The following is an 18,959-nucleotide window of genomic DNA, read 5'->3' on the forward strand; positions in this document are numbered from 1 at the left end:
AAAGTCGCCCAAGTGTAAATATCAAAATAGGTCAGCTAAATGCACGATCGAGCGAGATTTCCCAGCGCGCTGTCCGTGCAGCGGCGTAATGAAGACGAAGAGGAGAAAATGGCAATAACGTAACAAAGAATTTCATTTGAAAAATCGCAACGTAATCGCCGCGTACTTGTCGAGTCTACCGACCGAAGCCAACTCGATCGCGTGAGATCCAAGAGGAGGGGAGGAGGGGAGAGGGGGGGGAGGGGGCTCGAAATTAATTCGATCGGCGTCGATTGACTCGCGTTATTCGCTGTGGCACGTCACGATATGGGTCGGACGGACGGACATTGTTGCGCGACACACAAGGCCGAGGTGGAAGCTGCGCCAGATGGGAAAATGAAACGAGGGAGAAAAGAGACGTGACGGGGCTGCGTTGCGAGATGAATGAATAGTCGCGCATTCGCGCGGCTAAACGGCGACTTCGCCGGGATATCTGGATACGTCCGTGCGCGATTTTTCAATCGGAAAACGATACTCGCGCTCGCGGAAGCATTGTAATTAAAACACACCCATTTGCGTTTCCACGCGCGTGGAATTATGTGTGATGTAATTACTAAAGTAGCGCGTTTATTTTCTTTTCCTTCCGCGACAGAGGAAAAACGCGCGGAGATCGTGTCGCTGAATACGGAGAAGATATCTAATAGGTGTATCTTTTCTTCAACACTAGCATGAATTTTTGTAATCAGTTCCCCCGACGTCACACTATTCTTTTGTGCCTGACTGTGCTTAACTCTTGGTACATAGCCGGGAATTTATCTAATGTTCTTTTCAAAAATATTTGCGGACGTTCAAAATATTTGACTCGTGTGCATAAAAGATACACACGACGTTTAGATAATGAATATCATTTCTACGCCGCATATGCAAATGTAGATATACATCGTCGCCGTGAATTCGTAAAATGTTTTCTAACATAATGTATTATAATTTTAAGTGAATTATTCATATTAGAATTTTCCACTAAAATATGCTTTTTAAGTAAAAATTTTCAGTTAAATTAATAGACTTTCTCAAAATTATACTACAATCAATGCAAAGTGTTCTTGATATAAATCGCGTATATAAATGGTGTATTGAAAAAAATTTACGAAATCTTAATACATATTTCTTTGAACGATACCATAGTAAAAGCAAACATTTACTTACTTACAGTAAACAAATATTTATACAATAAAAGTGATAATTAATAGCTTTTCTATCAAATCAATATATATTTACATTTAGTGAATATTTACTTAGTATTATTCCAACAAGTATTTATAAAAATTTTTCAGTGTAATAATTAGAAAAGATATGTATATTTAAATCGATACAATGCGCGGGCGTCCTGAAACCACATAAGTTTACATCCAATTAAACACACACAAACCAGTCCAAATGTTAATATCGATTTTTCTCTAAGAATCTAAATTGGGATTGAAATCCGCTCGCAGGATTTGCGTAGTTCATACGATATTCGCTCTTAAATATGCACTCTGGCCTTGCTAATTTTGTGCGCGGTTTTCAATGCATCCAGGATTGGCGCGTCGTGAAATAATATTCATACCAGCGTGTACGAACTCGTCACATCGGATCGATCACTTTAATACACCTCCGTTCTCACTTTTTTTTTTCCGAGAAACCGATACACGATGAAAACGATTTGAACTGTTCAATGTATGTGTGCCAGCCCGGAGGGCATCGATTACCATTCGTTAGTGGCAGAAAGAAGAGCGTTCCACCAGGTTCGCAAGGGTGTCCAGGTGTGAGGAACGGAGGAAATGCGCGCGAAGTGAAATGACGCGGTCCGGAGACGTTAATTTCAGAATTTTTCCTTCTCCCTCATCAACGTGATACGCGACGAGTGCCAGAAACGGAGATACAGCGCGAAGTGAAAATGACGTCGTCCGGGAACCATTGATATCGGAAATTCAGCGCCGGCGATGTCGCGATCTCTCGCCGCGCGCGCACGCGCGCGCGCGCGCACGCACGCGTGAGGGAGCTTCAATTAAGGTAGCGCGGGAGTGCCCGCTCGCTCGCTCGCGTGCGCTCGAGCCTGAGATCGCGCAGCGAGATAATCTACGCCACACACTCCTCCCCCCCCGTGGGATGAATGAACGTGACCCACGCGCGTTTTTCCCTCCCGCTCGGGTCACGACGCAGAGAGAAGAAGAAGGAAGAAGAGGGGCGGAGAGAGAGGAGGCGAGCGAAGGGCTGAGGAGACGCGTGTGGAGCGTGTGTAGGAATTGTGCGGACTTCGAAGCGTACGATAAGGCCCGTCCGTCGTGATATCGAGCGCCGAAGGGATCCCGAAAAAATTCGCGCCCGCGATCTCTTCTTATCTCTCGCTACGACGACGAATCGAATCCCCGACTGCCAGCCGACGTTCGCTTTATACAGCGCGCGTTTCGTTGCGCGCGCGAACGATGGTGTCACTCATCAGAGTTAAGTAGTTAAGAACAAGGAAAACAACGACGTGTTGCGCACCGATCGTCCGCGAGGATCACCGGCGCACCGTGATAATCCTCCAGCGTCTTTTCTTCCGTAAAACATTAAAGATAAAAATGTGTGGTACAACGCCATAGATTTCCGGTCTTACTCGCTTTAATTACGCGCGAGGATTGAGCGTGTCGGCGCGTATCGGTCCCCGATTTCCCGCGTGGAAGCGTCCCGCGATTTCACGAGTGAGATAATAAAATCGCTACAGTCCAGAGAGAGAGAGAGAGAGAGAGAGAGAGAGAGAAGGGGGGGGAGGAGAAGAAACGAGAAGGTGAGAAGAGATGACACACGCCAGCGATCTCTCCCCCCCGCGATGCGGATAGATGCGACGTGGGAGGATCGTTATCGGACGGGTAATAAGGTCGAGAGCAATTGAACTCTTGGCGCGGCGTCGGTGGATTTCGTCGTCGTTGATCCAGAAGAACGGACGACGTCGCCTTCCGTCGACTATGGAGAAGAAGAGTGGAGGAGAGGCACGGCCGAAGATCGAGATCGTACGGGTCTCGTCCATCGAACGTAGCCACTTCCGACCCCTGGACGGGGTGCAGCTACGGGCGACCTACAGCCACGTGCGAGTGGGCACTTACTGCCCGGAACCGGAAGCGGCCGGCGGACCGACCGAGAACAAGCCGCTCGTGCCGATCGAACAGACGCGGCGCTTCAAGAAGTGAGTGTCTTTTCGTCGCGCTTCTCCTCGATCAATATTAAGGCCGGAGCACGGATCTTTGTGTGACGTGTAATGTATAAAAGTATTGAAAAAAAGTCAACCCTTTCACAGGAAAAAAAATGTTTGGTTGAATTAATTAGAATTCTGGTGGAAAATGCACGATCCAGAATTTTAGTTGAATCTACAAGATTTTTTACTAAATCTATTAAAATTCCAGTTGAAATAACCAACATTCAGTATAGATGTAACCAGAAATTCTAGTAGACTAATTAGAATTCTGGATCGTTCATTTTCTACAAAATTCCAGTCAATTCTACTGAAATCCCAGTTAATTCAACCAAATATTTTTTTCCGTACTCCAATCAGTCTTTTATTTCATGGAAAGAAAGGAAATAAATCTTTGATTCATTTTCTTATGTATTGTTATGCGTTAGACAAACGCAGATACAATAGATGTAGTAAACCTTAAGTCTTAAGGAATGACCAATTAATTATTCTTCTCACACTTCGACTGTGATTGGTTAATTTCTTACGGCTTAAGGCTTAAAAGCTTAGGTAACGGCTTATTGTAGAAAGTTCATTATGCAAAACTCTATGCTCCTGCCCTTACTTTCATCGCGAAAAAAACGCGAAATATTTTGTTATCGCGATAGGGTGTAATCAGCTTCGCAAAGATAACAACTAGCCGATCGATAATGCCATTTTTTTTATCTTGTGTCTGGACATTACAACTTATTAGATATCTCATACAAGATATCTAATAAATTGTAAAAAATAGATTTTTTAAAATTCGTTTTTAGCGTTGCACGAAATAGAACTATTTGAAAAATATCTTTACAGAAATTTGGGACCAGTATCAAGACTGCTGAGACGTCGTCATAATAACGCGACATGCCTTGCCACCAAATCCTGTGATAACATTTATAGCGTGAATAGGAATAGTAATTCTCTGGACTGGAGAGTCAACCAAAACGCCAACGAACAAGGTAATTCATTAACTGTGACTCATAACATAGTTAACGAACTGGAGAACTCGGCCATTCAATTACGGCTTGTTCACTTCTTTTACATTTTTTTTTTTCTTAATAATTACACATCTACAATAAATTTCTCTCTTGATATAATTTACATATAAATATTAAGCCCATTGAAAAAAAACTTCTTTTATTTAAAAAGATAATGCTACTACAGTATAGCTAAGAAAAAATAGTTTTCCAAAAAAAAAAAATGTTTATATTTGGAGTCATTAAAATTTGTAATATTTAAAAATGCAATATTGTTACGATAATTGATTATAGAAAAATAAAAATATATTCTTTTAAAGTATGTTCTTTATATAAAGCGTTTTGTCTTTTCTCTTCTTTATATTTCATCTTTTATAACCAACTGAAAACTTATCATTTCAATTCATAAAATTGAATTTGATTTTCATCCTCCATACAAGAAAGAAATGTTTATTAAGTTCAGTTTGATTAGATAGATTGTTATAAGTCAAATTAATTAAATTAGTTAAACGAGTAAAATACTTTCGTAATTTCCGAGAGAAATGCGGATGCGACTTGTGGAAAGCCGTGATTTTAAAGCTTCGATCTGTCATTTTTCGTTCTTTTCCCTTCCCAGATCTACAAGCTAGACAAAGCAGCAGCCTAGACTGGAGAGTAGGAAGATCCGTCACTTTCAGCTCCAACCAACTCCACTGGGGAAATACGACGCGAAGCGCCGAACAGCTTTCCAGAAGCGCGCCTCTCACTTCCGATCATCTTCAGACACCGAGCACGAGGTATGCTAATCCACGTCGATGCACCTCGCGTGCAAACCCGTTTCATGCACGCAACGAAAGCAAATAATTTATGACAAGCTCCTCTGAGAGCGCGGCCGCCGAGCAGAAAAGTATAACGGTAGACTTTTGCGAGTCAAGAAGAAATCAGCGGGCAGTAATAATGGGATGAGGGCGGGGGAGGTTTAGCGAGAAGTAAATCGTGATAACGTCGTGTACACACAATGTATGTACACGCAACGAGGTGGATACCAAGAAAACGCAATATTCGGTTACATTGGAAACAGCAATTAATTTGCTAAAATACAAAGCGGGTAACAACATTCGCTCGGAAGACATGCGATGGGAATGTAAAACTCGACGGAAACGCAGTTCGCCGCGGAAAAAAAGAAGATAAGTTGATTACACTTTTATGAAATAATTAGCGAAGTGAAAACTGCGCGGCGTAAGTTCCGTTTATTCTGGGATTCAAAATACATATAATTAACATATTGACATAAAAAAAGAACATTTAAAATTCCACATATCGCTTTTTTATTTCAAAAGTGACGCGATCCAGAAAATTAGGTTTCCCACAAAGAGAAAAATTATTTATCAATTTTCGACAGAAAATTATTGACGAATCAAATAATATCGATAAAAATAATATATACTTGATATATGATCAAATGTCATATTTGCCATTTTCACTTCACAACCACTTAAATAAACCACCCTTCTTGAATTTTCACAACTTTTTTCATCATTCTTCTTGAATCGTGACGACTTTTATAAAATTGGAAGCATCAGAAACGAGAAAAATACATAAAGAAAATGTTTACAAAAACCTACATTAAAAAGTAAATATTTTTTAAATAACGCAACATTTGCCATCGATAGAATAGATTTGTATTTGTAAAACATATTTTAAAATGAATTATAATATGTCTAACCAAAAAACGGAACAAGTTATACGATAGCTGTCGAAATGAAATAAATGTGATTTTGTATTAATTTGAAATAAGAGGAGAGTTTTCGTTACATTTTACAAGTGTATTCTATCAAATGCAAATATTGATTTATTGAAAAATGTATTTTACAAGAATTTTTATTATCTATGTGCTCCTTCGCTTTTGACGTCATCAGCCTAAATATCCATAGTGAATAGTCACAAAAGCCTAAAATTAGTTCACTTTTGATGATTGATTAAATATATTTACTTACACCACTCATTCATAATAATAATTTCAAAGTTATATTTTTTAATTGTAACACTTTTAAAGACGCTTGATAAGTTTGTTATCAATTATTCATCAAATCATTTTCATTACATTATATTTCTCTCGTGACTTTTTTCGTGTCGCATATAAGCATCGCCAGATGGTGAGTAACAAAAGTATTGCTTTAGATCGAAACTTGTGTCGCTATTGAGACGACTGTCCCCGCGCCTGTCCCGACCCGGAAGCAAAGGTTCACTGCAGTCGTCACCGACAATTTGCCCCTGGGTCCAAGTCGAATACTCGACGGAATCGATCGAGGGGGGCAAGCGAGAGGAGTCGCAGGAGAACGATGCCAGCTTCCAGCAGGAATTGCAGTTGAACGAGCTGCGGAAACGGATGGCCGGGATTGCCTCCACGTCCCAGGTGATTGGTAATCTGCGTAAATGTCCCGTTCCGTCTCGTCACGCGCAATAATCGATAGTCGTCTAATTATGAATCCATCGTCTAATAACGGGCCCGTCGACTCGTATAAGGAAAAGTCAGCGAAAGGAACATAGAGCTGACAGCGAAAATAATTGTAATACATTTTCGATGCCTACTATATATTTCTTTTAGCGTACAATATTAAAAATATAATTATTATTACTATCATTATTATTATTACTAATATTATAGCATAATACCTATATAAATGGAGCTTTTAATCATAATTATTTTTTATCATTCAATTACTATATGATCATAAATACAAAACATTTTTTCTCACAATTAATGTGAAAGTGTAATAATTTTAATAAGATTAAGATTTATCGTTAACTTTTTTCCTAGGTATTAGACTCGTATAATAATCTCAATATTCATTATAATAATCACTTTACATTTATAACAATCTTAAAAAATTCTCTACTCTAATCGACATTTGCTCCGAAATTTTCTTTCGCAGATATTTGCGAGTTCAGTGTACCTTAAATTAATGTACACATCTTTATCTAAAATTAACGTAATTAAATGATAGAAGCTTTTTTTTTCATTTTGAATGTCAAAAACCGAGAATATGTAAATCAAAATTATTATAAAGTGAAAAATATTTGTTATGAATAATTTTTCGCAAAGCAATTTTTAAAAATGTCCGGATTCACCGCGAGCATCAATCAGGATTGAATAAAACGTCTTGCAATCTTCTTATTGTAATAGTTAGATTTAAAAAATAGGACAATTTTGAAGCTCGACCGATCGTCCGATCTTCTTATTGTAATAGTTAAGTAACGATCAATCAGACGAACGAATTTACGATCGCTTAAAGATTGCCCGATGGCGTCATCCGGAACGGAGCTGTATCGTAGGTGCGCCCATTAATAGCTTCCGGCACGATTGCTCGAAATAGAATACGATGAGAGGAAAAACGCGGCGGATAAGCTCTCCATTTATTTCGTCGGACGATTAAACTCTTAGCGCGTCCTTAAGCCATTCACCCCGATTCGCACCAAGTTACAATCTCGCCGCGTCGTCGCGGTGTTCGTACTAAAACAGGTTTTATTATCTGTCAGATCACGACAAAGACCACTACTAAGGATGGCACAGGACAACAGAATTTGCCGCGACCCAGGATTCAAGTGCAGGAACCCGAAACCGAATGTAACCATCGGAACGTCCACACAGCGTAAGCTTTCACTCTTCTCTCGCTCTTTCTTCTTTCTTCTCTTCCTCTTCCCTGCAACTGAATTCGGCTTGGGAGATTTTATCCCATCGGTATAGAATTGCGTCGATTCTCAGAAGAAAAAAAAAAGACGAAGCGTGTACATCGATTCCCTGTCGCGTACACTAAGCGCAATGTCCAACATCTACGTGCGTTCCAAAGTTCCAAGGATAAGCGAAAGAAAAGTTTCTGGATGCTGCGAATAGCACGTGTAAAATGCGAGGGAGACTTTTCTTTCGATATTCATCCCGCTAACGCAATTCCCTCGCTGCACTCACATTCACTCAACTTCACGACTGCATGTGAACCTTACGTTTGGTGTGATTCTCGCAAATAAAACGAAGGATTTTCTTTTATGCCATGTATATAACACATCCAATAAACGATTGTATGTCTCCTGCATTGTAATATTAATCTACACCCTAGCAAAATCGTTGGAAGACTTTCATAACTTAAGCACATAAATCGCTAACGTACCGATGATTTTTTGAACATAACACCTACTGGAAAAATCCTGTCTAAAAATTAGAAACATTTTTTTATGACAAGAATATATCTGTATATTGAGAAAAGAACAATTCATGTTATTCACAATTTTGTTTTCTTTAATATTTGTCAACGAAGCAATTCACATATAATTATAAAAACATTCTTCGTGGTGCAAATAATATAATGTTTTACGTTTTCCGTTAAAGAAAAAAATAAGATATTCTCTCTTTTAACATAATAAATTAATATTAAAATACGAATGTTGTATTAATTCGTAAAACAAATCGAACATTTTGTATATCAATCGCCAAAATAATTTGTATATAATTAATAATTTTATAGAATAACTGCCTTTTCTCATTTTTAATATTTGTCATTGAAGCAATTTATACAATATATGTAATTGTAAAAATATTCTTCGTACAGATAATTTTCGTAAGAATCCATATAAATATGCATTTGATTCTAAATACAGAAAGAAATATCTCTTAGTAAAATTTCTAAATAATTAGATAATATTTAATTTATGTATTACAATTTTTGCACGTTTTGATTGATATCTTCATATATATATAAAATTCTCTTTTTATATTTTCATTCAGAATATTGTCACTCACTTAAATCAGCAAGTTTCATAGAAATTTATGCGTATGTGTTATATTTATGCTTTTCTTCAATAAAAAAAATCACGAGATTAAAATATCATATTTAAAGAAGAACTATTTCATTCGCAAAGAGAATGTTGTCTTAATTCGGGAAAATATAATATTGATCAATTGTCACGAAACAACAATGCCGGACTTAAAACACGATCTTCCTATCCTTTTTAATCTGTTTCAACAGAATAATATTGAACCAACAAATCATACAAAGAATCATGCTACTCGTAATATGTACATATGAAAGTGTAAGAATAGCCATCATAGAAATGATTCAAGTATTTATGAAGACGACATATCATGACTGATCTATAGACTAGACAAAGATGATTATCTTGCATTGGGATTTGAATTAGAACACCTTCCTGCGCACCAGGATTCACAAAATCTATCGTGTCTTCTGTCTTCGGCGTGCCTTTGGCATCTTGTGTATGGAACTGTATTATCACATCGAGCAGAAACTCGCCATTCTCACTGGCAGAATCATCCTCGCTGTCATTGACCAGTGTACCATTGAAGATATCATCTGAAGATGAGGAAGTTTCATCTACATCCACGCTATTCTCGTGTTTACCTGAGTGCACACCAACATCTGATTGACTATCACGATACCTGGCTACTTTTCTTTTATCAGATGAATTTACTGGGGAAGCACCGTCGGTTCGTTCCCTTTTCAATTCTCGACGCGTATTATTTGTGTCTAGATTGATCTCATTAGTCGAGAAATCTGAGGTCAACGCTAGGGTTGACTCGTCTGAAGTATCTTTCAATAATGATTTGTCATATAGCAACGTATAACAGCCCGACGACCACCTCTGTAACTCTAATGTCATTTTAGGTCTCTTTGTTTTCTCGGGCACCAAATCGAGTCCTGTATATTTCTTCAACAATTGAAAGAAAGAAATAGATTTAAATAGATCACAAAAATCTCTCAATAGTTTCGGCAAGGTTTGCTCGTCAGCTATTTCATAATGACATATATCCGGCGGGCCTATCATCCGCCAGCTGATATCCTGCGACCTTATATCATTTGCAATTTGTTGATACACAGATTTCTTCAAGAAGCTTTTAAGAAACGTATAAGATGATATCTCGACATCTTCTTGAATTTGATCCATTATGCTGGGTTTCAGATAATCATTGGAAACCCAGGAGTGCAAGTTCACTTTAGTAGAATTTGGTTCCAGAAAAGTTTTGACTGGTTCGTATCTGGACGACTTACGGAAATCCTTTTTTAACGGGCCGTGAAACCAACCATTGATCGACCACCTGCACTTATCATGCGACAATATCTCGGATACTTGATGATAAGAATTTTCCACTACTTCAAAGAACACTAGGGAGTTATATTCTGGAATTAATGATTTCACTACCTTCCCAGGTGAGCCTTTCTCATCCATATCGAAAAGATCTAAAGTACCACCATCTTTCTCTGACCAATCAGCAGTTAGGTACAATATATAAGCAATTCTTCTATCAACCGTGTTATCATCGTGACATAATAAATAGTCTGTATTACGGTAACGGGCGCTCGACATCAAGACCTTTTCGTTTAGCTCAATGTTTGTATTGCGGCTCATCCATGATCTCAGATCATTCCGAAAAGAACTGTTCAGCATTTGGATATGCTTGTCAGTAAAGTGGTACAGATCCTCAGTTTTTTCAAACTGATAGAGATCAAGGTCTTTGCGTATATAATCATGACATTCCAATTCGCTTTTTAAGTTCTCTAGAATCTTCTCGTCTCTTAAGAAGTTTGATATCTTACACACTTTGAAAGGTTTCGATATGATCTCCAGATTGGCGCTCTTAAAATCGCCTTGGGAGTGCCAGTGTTTTTTGAATTCTTCTTGAAATTTAGTATCGTATATGTGCTCCGAAAACAACTTCTGATTCGCCATACTCTTCAGTTTTTTTGTTAAATTTTTTGTTAAATTTGAAGACAAAACTAGTTTCTGTCAAATCTAACATAAAAATCTTAAATCTACAAATCTTTCTTCCTTAACTACAACTTTTCGACAAAAAAGATACTCATGTTATGCACACGTCGCTATTAAAATTCTTCTAAGTTTAGCTTAATTCTTTATAATATAAAGTATGCGGCACCGTTCGGCCGGTCACCTAACCTCTTTACGGATTTCAATTCGTCGATCCCGTTGGTAAAGTCTTGTCGGCGTGTCTCCAGGACGACATCGGGATCCCGGGTGTCCGGTCGTAGGAGATGTCCTTGTCGAACAGAAGTGTCAATCGTCCTGGTAGATAAAACCCACGTGTCCTAATCGTGCCACGTGTGTTCTGCGAACACCAAGTCAAGATGCCATTAATCGCAACCGTCACTCGGAATTATTACGATTATTACGATCAGACAAGGAATTCGGACAATTCTACTGGATTCTACGTACCACAGAAATTGCGACGAATATCGGCGTTTTATAAAAACTCTTTCATACCTCCGTAACATAACATACGCGGCGACAGCAACAATAAAAAAACAATATCAATCTAACATAGTAGCGCCTCTAGCGGCCTCCAATAATCATGTACTAACCTTTCAAAAACATCGAAGGTTGTTCCAGATGACACGATCTATGTATGTATGCCAACATTAGCAAATATTAACACAAATGTATATCCATGCATAATTATCTATATGAATATAGAACAATATTTAGCGAATGTGCATAAAATTGGCATACATTAATCATGAGTCTGTTCTTTTGTTCTGAACACTTCTTGCACAGTTTATCTTTCTTCCTTTTCTCCCAGCAAACGAGAATGGATTAAAATGGATTGAAATTTTTTTCTATCCGAATGCACACACACACACACATATTTTAAATATGCGAATATTTTTTTTGGATTTAATTGGATTCAATTGGATTCAATTAGATTCAATTGGATGCAATTGGATTGAAAAACTACATATCCTATTCAAAATTTTGAATTAAACAATATTTACAATACACAGAAAAAGCTAATATTATTTTTAGATTAAAAGGCATAGAGATATGCTCCATGCAATTCCTATAAATGAATAAAAATGCATTCAAGATTGAAAAGCATTCATTTTAACATTTGTGAGAATCAATATTTCTGAAAATCTGAATTCATTTCAATTCATTTCAATCCATTCTCGTTTGCTGGGCTCTTCACGTTGGAGACAAAAAATGTACCTTGTGAAACTGCAAAAAATTTGGCTAAAAAGAACAAGCCTCATAATATCAAAAGTTTGAAAGCGGCAGAAATGTAGCTCTCGCGATGGACGCTCCATCTGGAAACGAGGTGAAAAATGCAAAAGCGATCGAATTTACTATATTTATAATTTTATCGGTCAACACGTAATAAATTTGCTGATTATCACGTCGTTCGAAGACACGCAATCGATCTCCAGTCGTAAAGAACAAAACTTTACGGTGTACAACCAAGGACTTCGATTCTTTCCCTCGGTTACTTTTTTAAAATTTCCAAAAATGTAAATTATATTTTCTCTTTACGTCTTTAAATTTAGTTGTAAGCAGACGTAAGGTTCAGTCGTTAATCGCGCACGGACTATAAATATTAATGTAAAAAGACGATGATTTCTCAGTTCGTGAAAATTTCCGAAAGGAAAAGAATCAAAGTCCTTGGATATACATACGTCGCGGTCGGTACGTTCGAATTGTTTAAAGTTGGCGCTCGCGCCGAGCGCCGCTTCGGCGCCGCGCTGTCGGACCGTCGGGCGGCGCTGGCGTCGCCGTGGCAACATGGCGGGCGCGTGTCACATTTGACGGGTGCCGTTGCGTGGTCGCGTGGAGAGAAGAGACTCTTCGGAGTACGGTCCTGGGACCGCTGTGAATCGGCTCCGAGTGACCGAGTGTGGTGCGTCGCGACGTGACGGACGCGTGACGTCCGACATCGTCGCGAGGAAATCATCCGGCCGACCATCCTGGAGCCCGACACCTGGGGGACGCGCTCATATCGTGAGTAAATAATGCGTTTTTCACGCAACATGACAAGTCCCGGCCGCGAACCTACGCGGTCCCACTCCCTCGCCGACGTCTTTCCTCGTCGAGACGCGATTCCGCCCCGTTCCCACGTCATCGCGGTCATGTACGTGCAAGTTGCCTGTGTTTGTTGCGTCGCCAACGCCGAAGCTGAGGGTGGGGTTCTTCCGGAGGACGCGGGTAAACACGCAAGACCTTCGCAGGATCGGGAATCTGCCAGTGTCCTCTCGTTTTGTGCCGCGAACAGGTTCGCAGTTGATTATCGTTAACATTCCGCGTCGGTCTCCCCCGACAACATTTTCGAGAACCTTCTAGGTATTGAAATTCTTCTTATCTGTCGATTTCGGAGCTGGACGAGTGAGCCTATTCAGGCTGCTTTCCTTTTAGGAGACACAGTCGGCGCGGACGTTCTATCCTTCTTAGCATTCAATGAATAATGATTCATTCATTCAATGTAAAATCGGAACGATACTTACTTGTGTCTCCTAAAAGAAAAACAGCCTCAAAGTATTCCAATGATAAGGGTAAAAACATTCAAAGAACAAAGATCGGAATACCTTTTTTATCCGAGATTCAAAATCGTCTTGCTCCAATTTAGTCGATACGTGTGTACTGAGAGTACAATTGTATATCTTAAAAGCAGGTAAAGATTACAAAAGTGAGCAAATTCATTAGGGATTAATCAATGAATTAAATTATAGAGACATTCTGGGGGATGCTGTTGGCGCTATTTGTGTCTACTAATATATACTGGAAAAACAGAATGTGTGTGTAATACAAATAACGCTAATACGTCTTCCCGAAGACACCCTATAAATATTCTAGCGAAGTTATAATTTTTTTGGTCAACACCTAGTGAATTCGCTTACTTTTGTCATTTTCACCTGAGATCTGTTCTTTCTTCCTGCACTAAACTCAAGAATTCTCTTTCTTGTTTTTGCCAAATCAAACATGTACCTTATTTCAAGTTCCCAAAGTGTATACAAATTTGACCACAGAAAAGACCTAAGTTTCAGATCTGGTTACAAGACAGCAACTCCCTGTTTACATGGTGCTTGCTATTCCTATTTATTTAGCACAATGCGAGTGTTAATCTCGACGCACTTGATGTGGCTGGTGAAACAGCGATAGCATGAAAAGATGTTACATTTTCTAATATATGAATTAATATCGTTGGATTTATAGGCAATTGCTTGTTGTGCTTTCACGTTTTCGTCAGAACCGAATATACATTCGTCGCGTCATTTACAATATGACACATTTAACGTCACAACCGAATGCGAGTCATCGATCGATGACTCGTCGTTCCTACACGAGGGATTTGAACATTCGTCTCTGCAAGAGCAAGGAAGAAAGGGGCGGGAGAGATCTCATGTTAATTCAACTCTATAGATCTCGGCTCGGAGATTATCTCGAGCCGGCCTTGAGTCGATACTTTCCTCGCATCCTACGACGAGAACGGGCCTTCGAATTTTGAAACGACTGTGTCGGCATTCGTACGCGGAGGCGAATCGTGGGGTTTATATACATACATCGAATCACTCGAGTCGCATATTGTACGACTATTATTGATTAACGAGTGCAGTCACGTGTGCCGACGCGACGCCGTTTTTCTTATAGTCCACTTCAACGTCGTAAGCTGATGCTTATACCTCGGCGTATAGCTATCTCGAAGCGCAGATCCGTGCGAATTATTTCCGGCGGAGATCTCGATTATCAATAACGTTCAGCCGTGACTCACATGTGAACCTCCCACGAGCCTGAACTGATCGATCTCACTTTCTGTCAATTTCTTATTTTAGAGATTTAATATTCTTATTTTAGTACTCTATTGGCAAATTTGTGATGAATTTAACATTTTACATTTAAAATATTTAAAAATTTAACTAGACACAAATCTGAAAATATTTTGATTAAACCATCAAAATAATTATTTAGGTCTGGTTCAAACTAGTTGATTGAATGTACAAAATTTTATACATACAGTTGGAAAATTTCTATTAAATTTAACACATTTTACAGTCCACTCAAATTTTTGCATTAATTTAATACAAGACAAGAATATGTTAGAAACACAAACATGTAAAAATTAACACAAAAAATGTAATTTTGATACAATTCGTGGAAACAAATTGTAGAAGCACATTTATTTAATAAAATTAACATTTATTAATATATGTTTTAAAAACTACATTATTTTTATTTTATTTATTTACTCATAAATTATGTTATTTTAATACTAAGAAATATTAATATCAATTTAACGTAAAATATTCAAATACAATAATATAATCATATTGTGTTAAATTAACATTCGGGTATGTTAAGTATTCAACACAAAACATTTTTAACAAAGACGAATTTTAACGCGAACATAACATTTTTTTTACTGTACAGAGATTACCTTATAATGTTATCAATTTTCTTTGTTTTATTGTTTCGTGGAGTCGATTAGTTTCACCTCTGAAAAGACTCGTATATATCCCGGTTGCTCCAGTTTCGAAAGAATAGTTACTTTTCTAGCACCTCGTATAAATTTTAACGTCAACGATCTTTTACTCCAAGCGCGAGATAAAGTCACGCAAGAGTCGGCAGCGTATAAGTAAAGCACTTTAGAACGATCGATAGATCGCATGGGAAAAGAACGCGCTCTCGATAGGATGGGATCGTGCACTAATCGTTGCACCTCCCGTGATGAGATGGGTCATTATCCTTTCTTCTCTGTATCGCTGATAGGATACCTCCGGAGTGTCGGGTGTCGGGTGTTTAACGACTGCGCCACTTCAGTCGCTAAACTGTCAATCGCGTCATTAAGGTTGGTAGTTGAGGTTCGACGTACGTCGATTAATGTGTCCATGTACGCGTGAACCGTTACGCGCATCTTGTGCTTGAAAAAAAAAACGGATGACACGCCGAGACAAGTAACCCATTTATTTATTTTTTTTTAACGCGTTACGAAGATTAAATTAATCGATTTTCAATAAAAATTGAGGCCCAAATGAAAAATCACTTTTGCCCTAATTTAAAAAAAAAAAGGTAAAATCATGTTTCTTTTTTTTCAAAATCTAGAATTACATCTAAAAAAGTTACGAGTTTTTTTCTCAGAAATTTAGAAATCTAATTTGTAAAGAGAGATAAAGAGAGGAGCAGCCAATTAACATCATTGTTTATTTAAGCTTAACGATAGATTAAACTTTGTATCGTAATCGTAAAAACGATCGACTTCGAATTCGTGAAACTATATTTCCCGATTCTTTTCGTAAAGTACTACCCTATATTTTTCGCTCGCACCTGCTGGCGGCGAGGTCGTGAGATCACTCGGGGACTGTGAGAGAGTTTGATCAATGACGTACGAGCTTTAATAAAGCAATAACGGTAATATCCAAGAGTCCGCTCGCACACGTCGCTCGCTGCATAACACGTTAAATCGCACGGATTTCAATGAATTTTACAAAAGTCTATCAATGAAAATTGAAAGATTGTGCACTCAACATCATGATGAATTATAATTGATTTATTTTGACTACAAAATTACAAGCATTGTTTGTACGATTCTTTTTTTTTTTCTCAAAAGTTTTTCAATTATTATAGTTGCAATTAAAAATGGAATATTAAACAAAAATTCTCTTTACACATCGATTAGTCTTTTTTATAAAATATTTTTTAACTTTATTAAAGAGTTTACAGAACAAAGAAAGAAGAGAAAAAATTTTTGTTATAATGTTTTGGATCTGTAAAGTTTATTGTTTTGCAAGTTAATTGTTTTACAAAATTTTTTAAAGACTTTTAACTTAATTTTGTGAGATGCAAGAAAATTGTAAGTGCTTCTGAACTTATGAATGGTGGGATAAAGTACAATTTCGAATATAGTTTTGAACGAAATAAGATTTAATTCCAAACAAAACATTATAAATAAAAATAAGATTCCAATTTTGAAAATTTAAATCTGCAATGGTTTTTCCTGTTTGATAGTTTCCTTTGGTATCTTTCGTACAAATCAAGATTACTATATCTTTGATTTATGGATTATAGAAAATTACACATATCTATATCTGAAATATTGTTAACTATATATTTTATAATTGAAAGTGTAAAAAAGCCCATCAGAGCCTACATCAGCTATTTGGATGCAAAAATTCTTTATTTTTCGTGATGTAACAAAACAAATAAAATATACGTTTCAATCCTTCTATTCGGATCCTTATCGATATAAAATCGAAATTACATAATTAACGCAAATTCCAAGTTGATGATTCAGACAAATGATTTTAATAATTCTCTAATTTTCGTTTCGTGTTTCTTTTGAATGACTACACGGCGAATCTGACAATCTGATGAGCGATGTGATTCTACGTAGTGAGCAATGCATATGACTTCGGTTTTACTTTATGCAAGTTTTATATTATTATTGTATAATATAATGTAATAATTTTGATAATCATTGGGCTATTCATTACGTATCTAACTTGGCATTTGGATAAAGAAGAACGAATTAATTTGTCGGCAATCTCATCAACTTGGAATTTGCATTAATTATGTAATTTCGATTTATATTTTATATTGGATAAGGACCCGAATTGAAGGGGTTGAAACGTATATTTTATTCCTTTTGTTACATTCACACGAAAAATAAAGAATTTCTGTGCATCCGAATAGCTGATGGAGGCTCTGGTGGGCTTTTTTTACATTTTTCACTGATAGATTCTTTCGAGCCTCATTACATTTATATTTTTATAATTTTACATCGACGAGACACGTTGTGTGGAGTAGCACAGCTGGTCACCGGCGACTGGCGCGATATGTTAAAATTGTGTCGGCCGCATTTCCTTCTCTCTTCTTCGCGATAGCGGCGTAGCGGCCGGCGGCAGCATTCGATTCGCTTATTGCATCCGTCCGTTCGTCAGTACAGTGCTTTCGAGCGCGGCGTGTTGTGAGATCTCGCGCCGTCGAGAGATTCTCGGGTGACCGGTCCCCGCACGCGTGCACTGTCTACACCAATCATTGTTCCGCGCACGGATCGTTACGAGAGTGACTCTCGACTTTGGCTTCCGGCGATGGTGCAGCGAGGTAATCAAGATGCTTGTAAATCACGATATTAATCCGAGCAATTGCGAGCAGAGTGATTGGCGATCGATGGCCGACTTTAACGACAGACACGTATATATTTTACTGAGGACATACATTAAAGACGTACGAACTTTAGGCACATCGCACCTCCGCAAGAAAAGAGTCGAGAATACAAAATGGTTCGGGAAGGAGGAAAAAAAAATTTAGATTTTATACTTAATAAATTTATTACGGCAGCACATTAAATAGGCGTAAGTTGACTTTGAATCGCTGTTCGTTTCAAGTTCTCTGCACAAGTAATATAGATATTAATTTTATTACAATGTTACGTTACCCTCAAAAAGGGTGCTTTTATTTTGATCTATCACTTTTCCCTGTCATCTTCCTTTGGAAAGTATTCAACTTGTATTATTTTTCCTGAAGGCCGATATACTTAGAATGCAATCTGCACGTGATATAAAGTTCGAAAAATTTCAACTGTTTTTGGCGGACATGCGATATGAGAATTAATTGTATTTTTATTTTTGCGTAACGTAAATGAATCTTTTATCGTTCTTTTCTTCGTAATTTCTTAGCTCGCATCTCCGATATTTAATACTGCAATTATGTGTATGTGTAGGACTGATCGAATTAACGGGAATTTATTGTCAGCGTAAGTACAAGCGTAAATTGCGAATTTTCGCAATTTACCGCTCTAATCCGTAAGTGCAGTTACTTTACTCTCGTATGATCGATGCATCGCGAGTACAGCCGCGATAAAGCTCGCTCGACATGACGCAGCTGCCACGTTGCAACTGCAAAGTGCAATGGGCCGATTGCCGTATAATTTCTCTCGACTATAATACATATGTATATTCCACGCTATCGTATACGGGATTTAGGCTAATCCAAAAGCGCGTACGTAA

At 37.9% G+C, this 18,959-nt stretch overlaps 2 protein-coding genes across 2 annotated transcripts in view; one reads left to right on the forward strand and one right to left on the reverse strand.

The window, feature by feature from the left end:
- The first annotated feature begins 1,235 nt into the window (after window positions 1–1,235).
- Window positions 1,236–18,959, forward strand: part of LOC108746071 — a 42,951-nt gene continuing 25,227 nt past the window's right edge. The window contains exons 1-5 of the mRNA XM_018482594.1: window positions 1,236–3,184; window positions 4,025–4,170; window positions 4,805–4,964; window positions 6,349–6,583; window positions 7,708–7,820. Coding sequence (XP_018338096.1) covers window positions 2,841–3,184; window positions 4,025–4,170; window positions 4,805–4,964; window positions 6,349–6,583; window positions 7,708–7,820 — 998 coding nt within the window. The 5' untranslated portion in view covers window positions 1,236–2,840. The remainder of the gene's footprint in view (window positions 3,185–4,024; window positions 4,171–4,804; window positions 4,965–6,348; window positions 6,584–7,707; window positions 7,821–18,959) is intronic.
- Window positions 8,999–11,491, reverse strand: LOC108746072 (prolyl 3-hydroxylase OGFOD1). Its single transcript, XM_018482595.1, has 2 exons — window positions 11,407–11,491; window positions 8,999–11,299 (listed from the first exon to the last, which is right to left on the reverse strand). The coding sequence occupies exon 2, from the start codon at window positions 10,903–10,905 to the stop codon at window positions 9,226–9,228; it is 1,680 nt and encodes a 559-aa protein (XP_018338097.1). The 5' UTR covers window positions 10,906–11,299; window positions 11,407–11,491; the 3' UTR covers window positions 8,999–9,225.

Source organism: Trachymyrmex septentrionalis, unplaced genomic scaffold, assembly GCF_001594115.1.
Source record: "Trachymyrmex septentrionalis isolate Tsep2-gDNA-1 unplaced genomic scaffold, Tsep1.0 scaffold16, whole genome shotgun sequence".
Lineage (NCBI taxonomy): Eukaryota > Metazoa > Arthropoda > Insecta > Hymenoptera > Formicidae > Trachymyrmex > Trachymyrmex septentrionalis.